A 19541-nucleotide genomic window follows, 5' to 3' on the forward strand; every position below is an offset into this window, starting at 1 on the left:
AAAAAAAAAAGGAAAAAAGAGAGAGAGAAAAGAAATGGGCAACACTCAACAAGCCACAAATCTTACTCCAGTGGGTGGTTAGCAGTGTGGCCCAGACGGACCAAAATCAGTGTTGTGAAATCCAGACCAGATGACCGGTGGAGCGGATTTAAGCAGAAGAAGCCACCTAATTGGTTTGGTTTCATACAAAATCACTACCTCAAATGCAAAGTGGAGCAAATGAGTCCAGCCCACCAGTTTTGTTGATTTCCCCAGAAAAGCCCCGTCCAAAAGTGAATGGGATGTGCTAGTTTTGAGCATTTTCACCCACTAGATGGACAGTCCTAACACACAACCATGCCCTCTCCATTCTATACTGTAAGTTAGGGTGTATGGAAAGCGAACACTAATTGATCATTCCATTGAAATAGACAAAGGTGGCAAAGCTGGGAAAATATTTATGTATATTACCTTTTAACTCCGGCGTGTTTTTTTTTTTTTCTAATGGTCAACCAGTTCAACAAATCTGACCAGAAGTTAAGAAGAGGAAAGAGCCAGACTGATCATTTTCTGACTTAATCATTGCCAGTTCAGATTTTCACCTCATTGGTGCAAACCAATGCTAGACATGGCGAAATGGTGGGTGAAGGACTGCAGCATATAAATCCTCCACAGACTCCAGTAGCCATCAGAACAGTTAAAACCTTGCATTTGCTAAAAAACGAATTATAACATGACCAGAATCTCTTTATGCTGCTCCAATTTTCATTTCATTTCAGCAAAGTAGTCAATAAAAGGCGAGTATTTCTTTGTCACATTCCTGTTGTTGCCTTCATTCAGTTTCATTCTGTGCCCGGAGCATGGTAGGGAGTGGTGCAGTGATTTCAATTACCTGAAAATAACAAACATCTCATGGCGCATGTTCTAAGCCAAAAATATAAACTTCTTCAAGGGCACCAACTTTAGAAGCAGATGCAAAACCTCATCCTCCCAAAATAAATAAAGAGAGAGCATGATATTAATGAGCACCAAGAATAAAAGTTTCATATATGCATGGAATGTACGTACTGTGTACTGTGTGCGTGCCTGTATGTTTGTGCATGCATGCGTATGTGCATGTTGATTTAGTCAACAACAGTGAAACATTAGATGCATGTAACATTGTTAGTATAGTTCCATAAGATAAATAAACATCCAAACCAATTTTAATGTTTGTATCATTGTTCGAAAACCAGGATCTCGGACTCAGCTCACTCGACCAATGAGTTGAGACTCAGATGAGTCAACCCAGTGACTCGGCCAAGTCTCGTAAATTTTGACTGGGTCCTATATTTTTAGTTATTTTTTAATAGATAGAATTACAAATAACAGACACATGATATTAATGTATCCAAAATACTAATTAACAGCATAGATTATGATAAATTTCCAACCATATGAAAGGAATATTATTCATTTTAATACCTAGATAGCTCATACTAAATTCACCAGCTATCTGTGTTCAAGGAACATGTGGCTCGTGTGGAACTGACAATTTGCGTCTCTGGTAATCTATGTGGTGAGCTCCACCTTATGTACGGCTTGGATGTTCTACACATGACAGATTGGTTCATGTGGCCTTAGCAGACTGATAAGACCATAGATCTTTTGGCAGGCATTTTTTATAGTCATTTTTGTGTTTTTAAGTGTGATAGTGGAGGAAAAAAATAGTCCATACAGGTCGTTTACAACAATGTTTGATGTACATCTAAGCCATTCAAAAGATGGGCCACACCATGAAGATCTGCTGTTAAAAAACTAGGCAAATCGGTGGTTCATGCCGGCAAAACAGCATAAATTTCTCCCAGATCTTGGTGTGGCTGACCTTTTGCTCTGCTCAGATGTCCTACAAGGGTGGCAAGTTGGTGGGAAAGACATGGTTGCATGTGAAGTCTTTCTCCAACTTTCTCTCGTTTTTCCTTCTTTTCCTTACCCTCTACTTCTTTTATTTCTCCCTTCCTAGGGTTTATACTCTTCTACATGGAATCAGAACACACATTCCTGCATTGATTGGAGGTTTCTTGGGTGGGATCCACTACTGACATTATCATGCCATACGGGTGCCATCAGTGGTGTACGGTTAGATGGTCCCATAAAGAAGAAGTGTACAAGATTTAGAGGAGAATGATTTTAGAAGAATTATGGTAAAAAAAAATTTCACGATTTTTGGGCAAGTATTTGGTGGTGTTTTGCTTGAAATAGAGAAGCCTCAGAAAAGGGCACCGATCTGGTTTTTGTGCGTTCCTTTTTCCTGATGTTTTTTTGTGTGTGTGTGTGTGGAAATTTTCCACATTGATTTGGTATGATTGACCAGTTGCCACCTCTAGATGCAAAAACCATCTCATATCATAGAGATTTGAGAGATTTGTGATGAAATTTATGAAGGAATGGTGCTGTACAACCCTTCTTTTGGTAAAAAATTTTATCTGATTTTTTGTTGAGATTACTTGGAAGTCTAAATGGTACTTTGGAGAATATTAAGTGCTGTTTTCTGTGGGAAGAAGTTGACTAACAATGGTTTAGTCGCTACTTCCAATATTTCTGGAGCCTCAAGTTCCATATCAACCATACGGATGTATAATGACAATCCTAGTGTACAGATCATAACTGTGAAGTTGGACGGCACTAATTTCCTTGAATAGCCTCAATCCGCCAAGATGTATATCAGCGGGTGAGAAAAACTAGGTTTATCAATGGCCAGATGAAGGAAACAGCTACAAATGATTTTTGTATGATAAGCGGAAGGAAGAGAACTTGATGATACTGTCTTGGCTACTTAACTCTATATAACCTCATATCAGTAGCCTCATTCTTGTTTTTGTGGACAGCCATATAAGTCTGGAATAAAGTTACTAGAACTTATTCCCGATAGCAGAATATTGCGCGTGTCTATCAGCTCTGCCAGGAGATTGCTACTATTCATTAGGGGGAGAAGAGTTTGGCTACTTATTATTCCACTTTGCTGGGTATACAGGAAGAGTTGGAACATGATCAGTCATTAAAATGGGATACTAATAATAATAGGGAGAGGCATAAAGTATAGGTCGAACGGAATAGCATATTCAATTTCTTAACTAGTTTGAACTCTTAAGTATGAGTTAACCTGTGTGCAGATTTTGGGGAGAGATGAGCTTCTGTCATTGAACCAAGTTTTCCCCCTGGTTTAGAGTGAGGGAAGCCGTTAGAAAGCCATGTAGCTAGTTTCTTCCAAGAGAGATCATTCAACTCTTGCAGTCTCTCTCGTCCTTATAGAGGAGGAAAATGATCTAATCAAAAGAATAGAGCATCTAATGAGAAGGAGAAGTTGAGATGTGACCATTGTGGGAAAACTTGCCATACACAGGGGACTTATTGGGATCTCCATGGTAGACCAGTGAAGTTCAACTGCTCTTGACAACCTCCTTTCTTCAATGGCATTGTTGTTGCCTCAACTCCTTCCTAGGGTACTACCTCTTCCACCACATCTGCCCCTCCCTCTGAGTAGTTCTCATCAGACTCGGAAAGTTTATCTATTATGGTTTTGGAATGTCTTCGCTGTCAACTTCCCAACTAGAACATTCATCTGCTTTTACTTCATTTGCATAGTCAGGTACATGCGTATGCTAACTTTGTCTGTCATTCCTCATCTAGACCAGCCCGGATCATTGATTCAGCTGTGTCTGATCACATATAAAAATCCATCATCTAGACCAGCCCGGATCATTGATTCAAGTGAGAATTGTTGATGGATCGCCATCTTTTGTCTATGAGAAGGATGATATCAATCTTAATAATCACTTGTCTCAGTCCTCTGTTCTTCATGTTTCAAATTTATCCACAAATTTATTGTCCGTTAGTAGTCTCACAAAAAAATTGAACTATTGTTTAAATTTCTTTCATACCTACTGAGTTTTCCAGGACTTGGTGATGAGAAAAATAATTGAGAATGGTCGTGAGGTGGATGATCTCTACCTTTTGAATACTGCCGATTCTCCTTCAGCTTACAGTCAAGTAGCAGTCTTAATAGAGATAATAATGTTGCCCAAGTTAAACTGTGACACATTCGTTTAAGACATTTGTCTTTTCAGTCATTGAAGTTGTTTTTGTAGGTGCAAATCATAGTCTTTAGGGTGAAGTTTGTGAGTTGTCCAAACATTATCGATCAACATTCTCCCCAACTTTAAATAAAATTTGTTTCCATTTCATATGTTCATTCTGATGTGTGAAGACTTGTTCGTATTGTATCCATGGATGGCTATTGATATTTCATTTCTTTTGTAGATGATTTTTCTTGTTACACCTTGTTATATCTTATGAAAACTTGCGATGAATTACCACGCAGTGTTCAAAATATCGGTATCACGTCACGTATCACACCCTTGGGTTACGGACAATGTTTTAAATATCAACAATATTAGCCGATATATCCCACAATATTTCTTGTATCCCACTTGTGAGATACGAAATGCACAAGTATTGGGATATATCCCACGTGTTCGATCCGGTGAGCATTTTTAATTTTCAAACATTTTTTTTTCTATAAATCATGTTAAATCAGTGTCAAATTGTTATCATGTTTTGCATGAAAATTCATGGACTGGGAGCTGCGATTTTGAGGTTTGGAGGAGAAGGACCGAGTTGCGGAAAATTGGAAAAAATTAAAATTTTCCCAATTTCTCATAAATTGGTTGCAATCTTTGTGTCCAAACATAAAATCAAACATGTATGTAACCTGATTTAGTGATCCTTCTTTTGCTTTTGAATGTATTGCTTGTGTTTCCACACGTCTTCTTACATTTATAAATTATATGAATAAACTTTGAATATATTTGCATCAATTCAGTTAGACAACACATAGATTAGGACCCCATACAAAGAAAACCTATTATGTGCACTTGTTTTTTGTAATGTTTTGATTTGTAAGTGTGTATTGATGTCTTTTTTAACAATCATTGAAATTTCATTGAAAAATTCGACCAATTTCCAATGTTTCCTCATGTTTCCAACATCAGCGATACATTACGCGATACAACCGATATATCCCATGCAATAACCGATACGTATCCATATCCCAAGGGTGCAATACGTAACGCAATACCGATGTTTCGAACACTGGATACGGATATGGATCGGTTATCGCATGGGATATATCAGTTGTTTCGCGTAACGTATTGCTGTTGTTGGAAACATGGAGAAACATTGGGAAATTGATTGAATTTTTCAATGGACCTTCAGTGATTGCTAAAAATGACCTCAATACACACTTATAAATCAAAACATTACAAAAAACAAGTGCACATATTTTATTTTTTTATTTCTTTGTATGAGGTCCTAATCTATGAGCTATCTAAGTGAATTGATGCAAGTATATTCAAAGTCCATTAATATAATTTATAAATCTAAAAAGACATGTGCAAACACAAGCAATACATTCAAAAGCAAAAGAAGAATTACTAGATTAGGTTACATACATGTTTGATTTTATGTTTGGACACAAATAGCAATTGGTTTGCAAGAAATTGGGAAATTTTGATTTTTTTTTTTTCAAATTTTCGTAATTCGGCTCATCTCTTCCAAATCTTGAAAATGAAGCTCATAATCCATGATTTTTCATGCAAAACATGAAAAATCGTGGATTTGTAACAATTTGACACCGATTTAACATAATTTACTGAAAAAATGATAGAAAATAAAAAATGCTCATCGAATTGAACATGTGGGATATATCCCACTACTTGTGTGTTTCGTATCACACAAGTGGGATACAAGATATATCGTGGGATATATCGGCTGATATCGTCGATACTTAAAACACTGGTACCACGTACTATTAAAAAAAATTATAAGATGGTATCCACCCAGTTTGATAAGAACATAAAAATATTTTGGTCAGATAATACCCGAGAGTACTTTGAACGTGAATTGTGGTGGTACTTAGAAGATTATGAGAGATACATCAAAGCTCTAGTCTGTATACTTAGAAGAATGGAGAGGAAGAACAGCAGACTAGTTATCTACTTGAAGTTACTCGGAGTCTCTTGACAGGGATGCATGTTCCAAAGTGTTTTTAGGTCGATGCAGTCCTTATGGCTACCTATCTTATTAGTCATATGCCCTCCAAGGTATTGTAAGTTAAAAGTCCCCACATCAGGTCCTTGACAGGGATGGTTATCTACTTGAAGTTACTCGGAGTCTCTTGACAGGGATGCATGTTCCAAAGTGTTTTTAGGTTGATGCAGTGCTTATGGCTACCTATCTTATTAGTCATATGCCCTCCAAGGTATTGTAAGTTAAAAGCTCGTCTGTATACTCAGAAGAATGGAGAGGGAGAAAAGAAGAATGGTTATCTACTTGAAGTTACTCGGAGTCTCTTGACAGGGATGCATGTTCCAAAGTGTTTTTAGGTCGATGTAATGCTTATGGCTACCTATCTTATTAGTCATATGCCCACTAAGGTATTGTAAGTTAAAAGTCCCCACATCAGGTCCTTTGTCTAGATCAACTTTCTTTTATTGTTCCACCTCGTGCATGGTTGCATGTGTTTATTCATGACTTGTGTCCGAATTGGACCAAGTTAGACCCAAAAGCCATTCAGGTGTATTTCTAGAGTATCCCTCCACACAAAAGGGATAGGTCTTTCAATCCAATATCTGTGAAAGGTTTTGTTACTATGGATGTGACCTTTTTTGAGTTCATGCTTTTCTTTTCGCGTAATCTCACCCCTCTTCAAGGGGGGCTTGGTGAGTTAGAAGAGAGGCATCCTTCTCCAGTTTATCCCCTTCTTGTTCTTGTTCCTTGCAGTCCATTGTTGTTGTCCCAATTAATCCAGGGTATCCTATTAATACTTCTATTGATGCAACCCAATACTCATAGGCAAAGGAACTACAAGTATATACAGGATGTTAAAAAGGGGTGATCACTGAGACATGCACACTCACTAATTCTGATTCCTTGGAACCAAGTAATTCTGACTACAAGGAAATGTATTCACCTATAGCTAAGGCAAACTCCATAGAGTTCCATTGTCACTTGCAACCAATTTCTCTTGGTCGCTATATCAACTAGATGTGAAGAATGCATTTCTCCACGGAGACTTGAAGGAGGAAGTGCACATAGCTCCTCCACTTGGTTTTAGGTTTCCCAATAGTGAAGGAAAGGTTTACAGCTTGAAGAAGTCTATTTATGGACTTAAACAATCTCCCTAGGCTGGGTTCGAGAGATTCAGTCAAGCAATGAGGAGGATTGGTTATTTTCCAGAGTCACGCTTAGTGAGGCAACGGGGACAATTGACTATGGGTTCAATTGTTTATGTGGATGATATTGTGATGATATAAAATGATTCCTAAAAGATTAAAAACTAGAAGAAGTTTTTCAAGAAAAATTTCTTAAAAGAATTTGAGATTAAGGATCTAGTAAATCTAAAATATTTTCCGAGTGCTGAGGTTGCTCGATTAGATAAAGGTATCTTTATTTCTTAGAGAAAGTACACCTTAGACTTACCAAAGGAGACTGGTAAGCTAAGTTCTCGACTAGCACACTCTTATTAATCCTAGATGTTACCAAATAAAAAGATGTATCAAAGGTTAGTTGTTTAACCACTCTATCCTTCTCTTACTCGACCCGGCATAGCATATGCAGTAAGTGTCGTCAGTAAGTTTACGAAGGCTCCACGACTTCCTCACTTGGAAGTAGTTGAAAGAATCATGCGATATTTAAAGCCATCTCTTGAGAAGGGCCTTCTATTTGCAGATTGTGGTCATTTATGCAGACATGGATTACGTGGTGACCCTACCACCATCGACCTTCGTGGTGGTGGGACTTTGTCAGGTCCCCATGATGTATGTGTTTGATCCATGATGTCCATTAGTTTTGCCGATCAATTTAGGCCATGAGCCCAAAATTGATGTCAAAGCTCAAGTGGACCACACAACAAGAAACAATGGGGATAATGACAACCACCGTTGAAACCTTCTTAGGGCCCACTGTGATGTTTTTTTGTCATCCAACTTGTTCATAAGGTCACACAGACCTGAATGAAGAGAAAACACAAATAACAACTTGATCCAAAACTTTTGTGGCCCTCGAGAAGTTTTCAATGGTGAGCATTAAATCCCTATTGTTTCCTATGGTATGGTCCACTCGAGCTTTGGATGTGCTTCAATTTTGGGCACATGGCCTAAACTGATTGGCGAAACGAATGGAAGGAATGGATGGCGTGGATAAAACACATACATCACGGTGGTCCCCATCGAGTCCTGCCACCACGGAGGTCTGTGATGCCAAGATCACCACGTAATCTGTCCCATTTGCACGTAGAGGCCTATACTGGCGGAAATTTTGCTAGTGATGTAAATGATAGAAAGTTGAGTACATGATAATGTACTTTTGTGTGAGAAAATTTGATCACTTGGAGATGCAAGAAACAAGCTATGGTGGTTGTCTCGCATGGAAGCAAAGTACATGGCTATGGCATACAGTGAAGCAGAGTTTCTGAAAATTCTATTGCGTGATTTTGGAATCAAGGCGAATGCTCTTATGAAGTTGTTTTGTGATAACAAGGCAATCATTAACATTGCACAAAATCTAGTTCAACATGACCGTACCGAGTTCATTGAAGTTGATGGACACTTCATTCGTGAGCAACTTATCTCTCAAGACTTTGCTTATGATTTATAACAATTGAGGATCAACAAGCTGACATTCTAAGTTATTAAGACAAAGTTAAAAAATGTTCTTAACAAGCTGGGCATGGTAGATATTTATGACCATCTTGCTGAGACATGTAGTTAGAAGGGCTTTTATGTAATATGGATTTTTATAAGGGCTTGGTTGTATTTTTTTTTAAGAACATGGGTTTTTATAGGGGCTTATTAGTATTTTTATTTTAAAATTCTTTTATATAAGTGAAAAGGCACCCCCCCAACACCCCCCACCACCCCACCGCCCCCCCCTCTCTCTTCCTAGGGTTTATTTTCATTTTCTACTATCAGTAATTCGTGCCATTGGTACGTTATGTCCCACCATTCACGGACTATGCCTAAAAAATCTACTTGATGGGAAAACATTAACTTTAATATTTGTCATCATGGATAGAGGTTAAGAAGAAAATCGGACAACGATCTACAATCAATGAAAGAAGGTAAAAGTAATGTTGCTAGGATCTTCCCAATTAGGATATTTTTTAGGCATCTTCATCCACGGTGGGACTCGATAGACTTGTGGTTTGGATTCCCAATGCTAGGCCCAACTTTCTAGCACTATAAACCCATGTATATTAACTAAAGCTGCAAGTTGCATCATGTCCTCTTCAACTTGATGTTGAGAAGCAACTGTAATGTTGCGGAGAAAGACATGATCCTCAGGACCTTAAGTTCGAGCCATGCCTAGGTCTCTTAAGCCATCTGAAAACCTAAACAAGATTCCACTCATCAGGCATTGTTTAAGGACAAGCTATTGGCCTCCATTGTTCAGTGGTTTGAATGGTTGGTGTATGGTATGGAGGAGATTGGGATTCAAATATGGGAGCTCCCTCTGGAGTTTTAGTTCTAAGAGGTCTTTGGGAACTGGGCTCTAGCTTCGGGAGGTGATCGCCATTGATTAAGCAACGAAGTCGTGAACGGAGTTAAGGGTAACCTAGATCTATTTTAGGAAAAATTTGGCCAGAATCCTTGATCAGGTCTCCATTGCGTGGGGGAGGAGAGGGTTTCTTTGAAGGTGGTGGGAGAGATGCTAGGGAGTGTGAAGAGGTGGCTTGGGTCTCACTGAAGTTGCAATGTTGAGGTAGAAGTAGCCTAAGAGTAGGAGGGCAACAGTGCAGGATGGTGTACATAATCCATACTCCATCTAACTATGGAAAGAGGGTGCGTCCACATTGTAGCTTGCTACTGTCATAGAGGTAGTAGGTGGCAGTGAAGTAGCTAAGGAGGTGACGCACAACAGGCGTTAAGGGCAACGAGAAGACAACAGCCCAATGGGACTTGAGATGGTCGGGCCGAGGTGAGAATGCCAAGCAACTCAGAGGGTGGCAAGCTTAATGTCAAAAGATTGTTGGTTGTGAACATGTGTGCAACATTGGTTGAGGAGCCAAGGTAGGTGGTGGATGCAACTAGGTGGCCCTACATGGGGAGAGGAAGGGTGCGTGACAGCTTGGATGCAAATGGTGGTGAGAGGTGTGGGGGCAGTGCTGGTTCAGGTTAGTGAGATGATGTGGTGAATCAGCTTCTCCTGCCACATGTCTTGTACAATAATCAATCTGTTAGTTCATGTGGCTTCTCCATCTCGTGTGAGCCTTCTGGTTTCTTTCACACATGTTAAGTCGCACTTAAACATTACCATGTGTGAGACCTCTCTTATCCAGTAGCATTTGAAACCCCTACAAGAGAATGTGGCAGGCCTTGTAGTAGCTTCTAGGGAAATGTCAGAACGCTCCTCTCCTCCCTCACTCAAACGTCAGATTCTCCCTCGGCTAGCTCATTGATGGATGGTGCCCATTGTTTGAAGTATCCCCAATATTATCCATATCTCCAACTCAGTGATACCAATTACATTGGTAATGATACCGATAAAACTGGTAGTCTAACAAATTCCAAGTATCGGCAATATATCACTAAGTATCGCCAATGTATTGATATTGCCAATGTGTCGCTAATATTTTCGACAATGTAAATTCCAAGTGTCACTTGTATTGACAATGTATTGACAATATTTTGATAATATTGCCAATGTATCAATATCGCCAAAAATCTATTTAGATTTCCATTTCAAATTTTTATGGGTGCATGGTTGTCGACGATAATATAGATAATATCACAATATTATCGTTATCGAAACACGGGTGATATTAAGAACACAATCTTTCATTTTTTTTCTAGTTGTCGATGACTTCTTGGCTAAATATCATGTTGTTGATATTCTGAAATATTGATGGATGTTTGGATGGTTGGATGGATAGATGGGGTAGTTGGATGGATAAATGGGATGGTTGGACTAGTTTCTTACGACAACACACGCTTTTAGGCCCCCATTAAATGGAAACTTATTATGTATGCATTCTTTTTGCAATTTTTTAATTCCTAAATATGCAAATTTGTTTATTTTAACATCTCCTGAAGTTTAACTAAAAAATTCCACCATTTTCCCCATGTTTCCCCGCATTTTCAATTATTGGTGATATCAATATTGATTCCATATCCCCGATAAGCGAAACTTGTAGCGATACCGATACTTTGAACACTAGCGGTGCCTCACGCCGTCTACGTTGTTGGGGCTCAACAAATGCCCGGATGATGCTCAGCTTGATAGGTGTATGACTAGTGAAGATTGGGCATAGCAAACATTGGCTATGGTTTTGCATGAAGACAAATCTCTCAATGGTCCAAGTCATGAAGAAATGGAGGGAAGGGATAGTATGGGGACCATTTGGTGGAGGAATTAGATATACTCTACTGCAAGAGGCAAGAGGAGTTAAGAAGGAGGTCAATCTTCCATTAGGCTCTCCGACTCTCGAGAAGGACCTATTCTTAAAAAGGCAGAGGGCACATCTGGCTCTAGGGTTTAGGGTTTTAGTGTGTTGCAATTAACATTCGAGAAGACAAATGACGGTCACATCATGCGAAGTATGTGATATTTCTCAACGTGGGCGTATAGGAATGAGATTATTGATCTTCGTATAGGCAACATCAAATTCACTTTTTCAAATGGTAAAGAAAGGGCAGTGATGCCTAAGTTGGAGTGCTTCCTTGTCTCTTCTGATTGGGTGGATAAATTCATACTAGTGAGGTAGAGAGAGCTTAAGGTAGTGTCAAACCACTATCCAATCCTGTTGGAAGTGGCCAACAAGAAATGGGGCCCTAAGACATTTTGGTTCATGTAGCTTCAAGTCGAGGGATTCTCAGAGCTAGTTTAGGAGTGGTGACGCACTTTTGAGGTTGAGGGATACGCTGGCGTCAAACTCTTCCAAAAGTTGAAGCTCCTGGAAGAAAAGATCATTGGTTGGAAAAGAGAAGCGTTAAATGGTAGAGAAGCTAAAGTGGAGTCCATTCTATGTGACATCTAGGCCATCAATTTGAAGGAGGAATGCAGTGAGATTTTGGGGGATGATAAGGTGAGAAGAGCTGACCTCTCCCTTGATTATCTGAAACACCATAAGGAAGAGGAGATTAAGCAAAGGCAACGTTCTCGTGCAACATGGCTAAAAAAGGGTATAAGAATACTAAGTTCTTCCACAGGATTGTAAATGCTCAGGCTAGGCACAATAATGATCCATAGCATGAAGGTGGAAGATAGAAGGGTTAAAAGAGACAAGTGTACAATACCATGGTGAAGTTTCATAGGTAGCTTCTTACAAATAAGGGATGGGTGTGGCCTCGCTTGGACATCCTTCAGTTTGATGAATGCTTTGTTTAAAGCAATCATCTCAAAGGTAGGTGTGAGTTTCTGCGGGGCTTTAGATCCATAAGCCTAACTGGGGACCCATATAAGGTCCATGCTTTGGCTTTTAGATTTCACATGTTTTTGGACCATGTAATTTAGGAATCAAGGTGCCTTTGTGTAAGGAGGCAAATCATTGATAGTGCCTTGATTGCTCACAAGTGTGTGGACTTGTAATATAAGGAAGGTAGGAAAGGCATCATGTGTCAGATGGACATCGAAAAGGCATATGATCACATGAGTTGGGACTTTCTGAACTATATGTTGGGAAGGTTGGGGTACAGAGAAGCTGGATCCAAGAATGCGTCTATTCAGCTAGGTTTTATATGCTAGTCAATGGATCTTTTAAAGGTTTCTTTCAAGCGTCAAGAGGCCTTAGGCAAGGAGATTTGCTTTCCTCATTCTTATTTGTTGTCATCGCCGAAGCATTGGGTAAAATGCCGGCTACAAGTCAAGATGATGGGTTGAACAGTGGATTCAGGGTGGAAAATGTCAATCCCCAAGTATCACATCTCCAATTTGCCTGCAACGAGATTTTATTCTGTGATGCTAGCGAGGTGATGGTGGGAGATCTAAGGAAAATAATCAAATGCCTTGAGGTGGTGTCAAGGTTAAAAGTCAAAATCCTCGAGAGTGAGTTGATGGGCATCCGCACTTCTAAAGAAGAGGTAGATAGATCAGAGGCGGTGTTCGGGTGTCGGGCAAGGTATCTTCCAACATTATACCTCAAGTTACCATTATGAATTACCAAGCTTGCAAAGCATTTGTGGGACAAGGTGGCTGAGAGGATTGAAAGGAATATATCTAGGTGGAAGAGTCGTCATCTCTCCTTGGGCGGTGGGCTCATGTTAATCAAAGTAGCCAAGCAAATCTTCCAATCTTTTGTATGTCTCTTTTCAAATATCTGCAGCAACATTGGAGAGGTTAGAAAAATTGAGATGAGATTTCCTACAGTAAGGAGCAGAAATTTCACCCACTCAGGTAGGACGAGGTTTGTAGGCCGATTCAAGAAGGGGCGCAGGTATTAGAAAATTGGACCAAAAGAATCTTGCGCTGCTAGCAAATGGTTCTGGAGGTTTGTGGGAGAAGAAGTAAGACTCTAGAGGCAGGTGATTGCTAGTAAATATGGCGTTTAGGAAAGGGGTTGGTGGGTGAAGGACACATTACTTTATAGGGCTTTTAGGTTGTGGAAGGAGATTTACAGAGTGGGAAACATATTTAAGCGGGGTCCGGTTCTCTTGAGGTGATTGACAATGAATTCAATTATGGAAATATGTGTGGATCGGCGAGAGAGTTTTTTCAGAGTTCCTGAAATTAGAAAGTCTTTCTCTGGACCAAGACGTTCGCATTGCTAGTTGTTTCTTGATTTTAAGCGATGTTGTTGGTGCAGAACCCTCATAAGAGGAATTTTGATAAATGCGGAAGTGGGAGAACTCATCAAGCTATTGGTGATCCTTCACCTGATCAAGTAGTCTATGGCTAAAAGGGATTGATGGTTAAATCCAATTGGTTTACAACCCGCTCTTTCTATAGGATGAAGAGCGACAATGCAACAAAAGTGATATGTGGCCATACCTCCCATGTTTGGTCCTATGGGGCTTTCCACAAAGTGGTGGCTTTTGCTTGGTTGAGGGGCTAAAAGAGAGTGCTCACCATTGATAATCTACAAAAAAAGATTGATGGTGATTCCCAATTGCTGAGTCATGTGTATGATGGATGCGAAGACGATGAACCACTTGTTCATCCATTGCGACGCTCGGAAGGTGTGGGAGAGATTCCTTGGTTTCTTCAGCCTTCCGTGGGTGATGTCAGGATCTATCGATGGTCTATTTTCAACTTGGCACAGGGGAGGAATTGGGGGCATCGATAGGATGGTGTCGAGCTTAATACTGTTGGCAGTAATTTGAGCTTTGTGAGGGGAGCGAAACAATCGTTGTTTCCAAAATGTTAGATGGTCAACTATGGATGTCTTCAATAGGGCAAAGATTGAAATGGTATATTTGGTAAATTGTGTCAAGGGCTCCGAGTGGTTAGAGATGGTTCGGTTGTAGTTGCATAGTTCCAGCCTTTTGGTGCTTCTTCTAATAAAATTATCGTAACCTTTAAAAAATTGATGCTTCTTCTAATAAATTATTGTTAAGCTTCTTTTTTTTTTTAATTTTTTTAATTTTTATTTTTTAAATGATGCTAGAAAAACTTATAAATGCCTACATGTCTTGTTTATGAGTGCTATACTAGGCTTTTCTTTGTCATTACATTGAAAGTTCAAACTTTCAAGAGAGCTTATATATACTCTATTCTAATGTTAAACAATAAAGCAAGTGACTATTGTACCTATATCGCCTAGAGTACCACCATCCAAAGGATATGATAGAATACCAGATACCGCAACATATCGCATGGATATGGGTGTCATGTAATTTATTTCCATGACTTCTATGAGTATCCAGTGTTCGAATTATCTCCGATATTATCTTTATCTCTAGCTCAGCGATACCGATAACATTGGTAGCAATATTGATAATGCTGGTGGTATCAGAAATTCTAGGTATTAGCAATGTATCGCTAAGTATGGCCAACGTATCAATATCACTAATATAATCGTGAATATTTTCAACTATGTAAATTCTAGGTGTCACTTGTATTGCCAATGCATCAATATCGCCAATGTATCACCAATATTTTCGACTATATAAATTCTAGGTAATGCTTGTATCATAAGTGTATTGACGATATTTCAATAATATCGCCAACGTATTGATATCATCAAAATTTTGTTTATTAGAAATTTTTTTATCTCAAAATTTTTCCATGGGCACATGGTTGTATGGAGTGTTCAATTTGTCATTGATTAATATCTCAATATTATTGATATCGCAACATGCAAGATACTGAGACCACAATCTTTCGTTTCCTTTCCAATTGTTGATGATTTCTTGGTGAAATATCATGTGTTGTTGATATTTTGCAATATCAATGGATGCTCGGATGGAAGGTTGGATGGTTAAATTGGCTGGAGAGGATGGTTGGACTGATTTCTTACACCAGCACATGCTTTTAAGGCCCTATTAAATGGAAACTTGCTATGTATGCATTCTTTTTGCAATTTTATTTTTTTTGAAGTTAAATTTCTAAATATGCAAATATGTACATTTTAACATCTCTTGAAGTTTCGTTGAAAATTCCATTGTTTATCTTATGTTTCCTCGCATTTCCGGTTATCAGCGATATTATCCGCGATATCGATATTGTTTCCATATCCCTGGCTAGCAAAACTTGTAGCGATACCGATACTTCGAACACTGTAAGTATCTAGCATATACTTCGCTATATAATTTCTCTAACACATTAGAAATTATATTTACTTTACATGTTACAATGCAAATATATTAAAGGATATCATCAAAATCGTCATCATTGCTTTCTCACAGTTATTTGGGGTTTGCTTTACCAATCCTAATTTGCCAAATCACATTCAAAAAAGAAAAATTCTCATGATTGCTTGGCAATAGTTCTATGACTAGCTGCCCACCTGCATCTCTACTCATTTACCTGAACTTAGATTGGCTAGTGCATCACTTACTAGTTTGAGTTCCGATTATGTATGAGATATTTAACAGAGACCCTTGGGAATTTGCAATTTCATTTTATACCAAAATATAAATCATATTATGAACATAGATTCATGCATGCTTTTACTTTCAGAAAATATTGTGAAAATGGCATTTGATGTTTTTTTCCTTTAAGAACTCCACTGTCAGACATCAACGGAAGATCCTTCAAGTTATTCAGCCTCAAAGCATCGGTGAAAGATCCTTCAAGTTATTTGGCCACGAAAAACATCATTTCAACATGAAGTAACAAAATACCTTTGGAGTTCTGCAACTTCAAAATGGTATTTTACCAAATCCTTTTGAAAGTGAAGCTCTTTGGAAAGTTCACATTTTGAAAACATTCAAAAACCATCAGAGACCCCCTAAGAATAACTTAATTCTCTCAATTCATCCTACAACTAGCTTAAAATGCTTTATATGCATAAATTGTTTTAAACAAAGAAACATGATACAACAAGGAAATAAGACACTTCCGTCTTACATCAAAGAATCACTTCTTGAATCTCCATATAGCTCTGCCAATTTGGATATGAACATAATAGGAAGTAATAACGACATAAATGTAACTAATAGTTTTTTTAATAATTAAATTCAGTTATCTTGAAAAAAAGAAGAAGAAAGAGATTAATGTAACCTGTCATTCTATGTTGGTACTAATTTTAGCTCTTAACAAATTTACCAGTAGTTAACAGAGGATATGGTCTGTGATAGAGTGGAATGGTGAAACATGATTCCTGTAGCTGACCCCAATTAGTTGCAATAGGGCCAAGATGTTGACGATGATGATGAACAATTTTACCAATAGTCTCATCTTTAAAGTAGTATGAACAACAATAGTGTTCCCTATGTTGGTAGGACAATCATGTCCATATCCACATACAAGCCTTGCAAAACCGTTGGATCAGACTAACGCAACCATATCTGTATCTGCATTTGTATCTATATTAGAGTAGATCATGTACATGCCACCACTTAAGCCAGCATGGCACAAGATCCAATCCATCCATCATGAGGGTCCCACTATGTTGATGTGCTGGTCAAGAATCAGGTTGGTCCAATCATCAGGTGGGCCAAAGCTACGAAACAAATGTATCACCAAAGAAGCTCAACTGAAGTTTTCTACTCTGCCCACCTGTTTCTAACATTGTGGCCCCACCTAATGAGTGGACCAACCTAATATTTTGTTGCGAACATTGAGATGGTCAGACCTACCTGATGGACAGCTTGGATAATACACCACTTTGCCATGCTGGAAGATGTGGTGGCATATTGGCATGTAGATGGCGGGCTTTGTAGAGGTGTGGCGTAGCAAGCCTCTTTATTTGACTATTAATGCACAAATATTTATGGCGAAGTCGATGATTTGGCCAAACCACTGCCTTGCATGATGGTTTTCAAACATTAGCCTTCAAGAAATATCGTACCTCATTCTTAGTTGGGTGAGAAAGAACCAAATGATGCGCGTGCAAGTGATAGCCACAATCCCCAGGTACTGGTTTTGTAGGCCTCTGATAACCTCTACAAAATAGTGGAGAACAAAAGTAGGTTACCTAAGAAGCTAGATACTAGAGAGATAAGAATTGAAATTATAAAAATAATGATGACAAATAATCAAGAAGACAATCTGATGTCAACATTTATGTAGCTGAACAAGCATGCTCTTTCCGAACCCAATAAGTCATTTATAAAACTAGTGTGCAACAAAAATGATGCTATGACATAACAAAGACAGAAGTAGACCAGCATCTGATTCATTCTTTTAAATAGTAAATTGTAAGGTCTCACTGCTAGAAATGGGCCTATAGGACCCACTTTTGGTAAATCACTAGTGGGTAGGTTCTACATAATTTTCCTCGGAGTATCTTTGGGCGGGTATCCTTTTCTCTAGATAACTCTTTTCCAACACTCTCTCCTGAAATTCGAATCAATTGAGAGGAGATAAGGATGAGGTTGGGTGTGACAGATAAGCCCTTATCCCTCTCTTGGTGCAATGGCATTCCCAAGAAACACCTAAGAGAAAAACCGACAGGCATACGTGAGAATACCCAATTGTCCATTAGACTCCCTCCACACGATCTAAACCTTTGATCATTGATCATATCTAGTGGCCATCCTAACCCTAGATCAGAGGGGTGATCAACTCCTACTTTTGTAGTAGTTAGGCGAATCACTAGAAGAAGGTCGCCCATCTTCGTCTTTGAAAAAGTCCCTAAAATCATGCAGTTGTGGTCCACCCATCCAAACCTTTCATAGTGGTATCAAAGTGTTTGCAATGGATCTCCAATTTGGATGGATTGATGACTACCACTACATCGAGGTAAGTGCCCTATTTTAGTTCAAATCTTATTTATTTAATGCTTCTTTTTATTATCCATACATTTGATCGATGTCTTTACCTTACAAAGTGAAGGTGTCTACAATGGACTCCAATTAAATGGAAGAAGAAAAGAAAATTAGAGAAGGAGAGGAAGGGTGGCCATGTTCGTCATCCCTGAGAGAGGAAAGGCAGCCATGGCCACTGGCTATATTAGGAAAGCAGAAGAGAAGTGAGGGTTATTTCCTTGAATATTAAATAAATAAAAAAAACAAAATTTGTGCAACCACTATGAGCTGCTGTCGACCATCAAGGCACTGCTGTCGACCATCAAGGCAATAGTGGCAATAGGCACCCTCCCCCTTCTCCTCTTCTCTCTCTCTTCCTCTTCCCTTCTCTCCCTTGCCACCAGCAGCTGAAGCAGCAACAACCATTCACCTGGCCCCCCACCTCTTTCCTCCTTTGTTCTCCTTCTCTACCACAACTGGCTGTTGCAACTGTTGGTTGTTGGACGAGTGCACCCCTTCTTCCCAGTTGCTTGATAAGCAACAACAATGGCTGTCAATTTTTGTGGGTGATGGGTTCCATAGAAACCCTAAGGGAGAAGAAGAGAGGGACAGAATGGGGCTATGCTTTGGCCCTAGTATTAGCAGATGTGGGCCTGGCATGTTTTGGGCTCAATAAGTGGAGTTTGCACATTATGGGCTCGAGAATGATCTAAATCACAACCTCCGCTCAGTGAAGCCCAAGGACAACACCTAGAGTTGTTAAAATGATGTACACGGTCCTTTTAATCTGGTTAGCCCAAATATGGGCTTGGGCCCATTTGCCCTTAACATGGCATTTCGATGGTTTCTATGACACCATTATATCACTTTTTTGTGCCATAATATGAGGGCTGCCATATGTTGCCCATGGGCACCTGGATAGGGTATGTGGACCCCACATGCATAAAACAAGGTGGGCACAATATAAAGCCCATAGTCCTTTAGTCAAGATTGTGTGAATCTTTTCGAGGCCCTTAATCAGCCAATTGAGGGTTGATAAAGGACATGACTAGAGAAGTGCCTAGGGGTTTTCAGCAAAACCTTTTCAATAGTGTGGCCCTTTTTGAGATCAATGGTCCAATTCTCCTATGTTCATTATGATAAATGTCATTAAATGATAAAATTTTAAATTCTTTTGCA

General features: G+C 39.1%; 1 protein-coding gene across 13 annotated transcripts in view; it reads right to left on the bottom strand.

Moving 5' to 3' along the window:
• Nucleotides 1–426: 426 nt before the first annotated feature.
• The window catches only part of LOC131253194 (RNA pseudouridine synthase 5), a 101200-nt gene continuing 82085 nt past the window's right edge, over nucleotides 427–19541 (bottom strand). For 9 of the 13 annotated variants that reach the window (XM_058254080.1, XM_058254085.1, XM_058254076.1 and 6 more), the window contains 3 exons: nucleotides 17465–17558; nucleotides 17253–17366; nucleotides 427–871 (listed from right to left, as the gene is read on the bottom strand). In XM_058254080.1, the coding sequence (XP_058110063.1) occupies nucleotides 812–871; nucleotides 17253–17366; nucleotides 17465–17558 (268 nt within the window). In that variant the 3' untranslated portion in view covers nucleotides 427–811. The remainder of the gene's footprint in view (nucleotides 872–17252; nucleotides 17367–17464; nucleotides 17559–19541) is intronic. The other 4 variants (XM_058254082.1, XM_058254079.1, XM_058254086.1 and 1 more) reach the window with 2 other exon arrangements.

Source organism: Magnolia sinica, chromosome 8 (genome assembly GCF_029962835.1).
Source record: "Magnolia sinica isolate HGM2019 chromosome 8, MsV1, whole genome shotgun sequence".
Classification (NCBI taxonomy): Eukaryota; Viridiplantae; Streptophyta; class Magnoliopsida; order Magnoliales; family Magnoliaceae; genus Magnolia; species Magnolia sinica.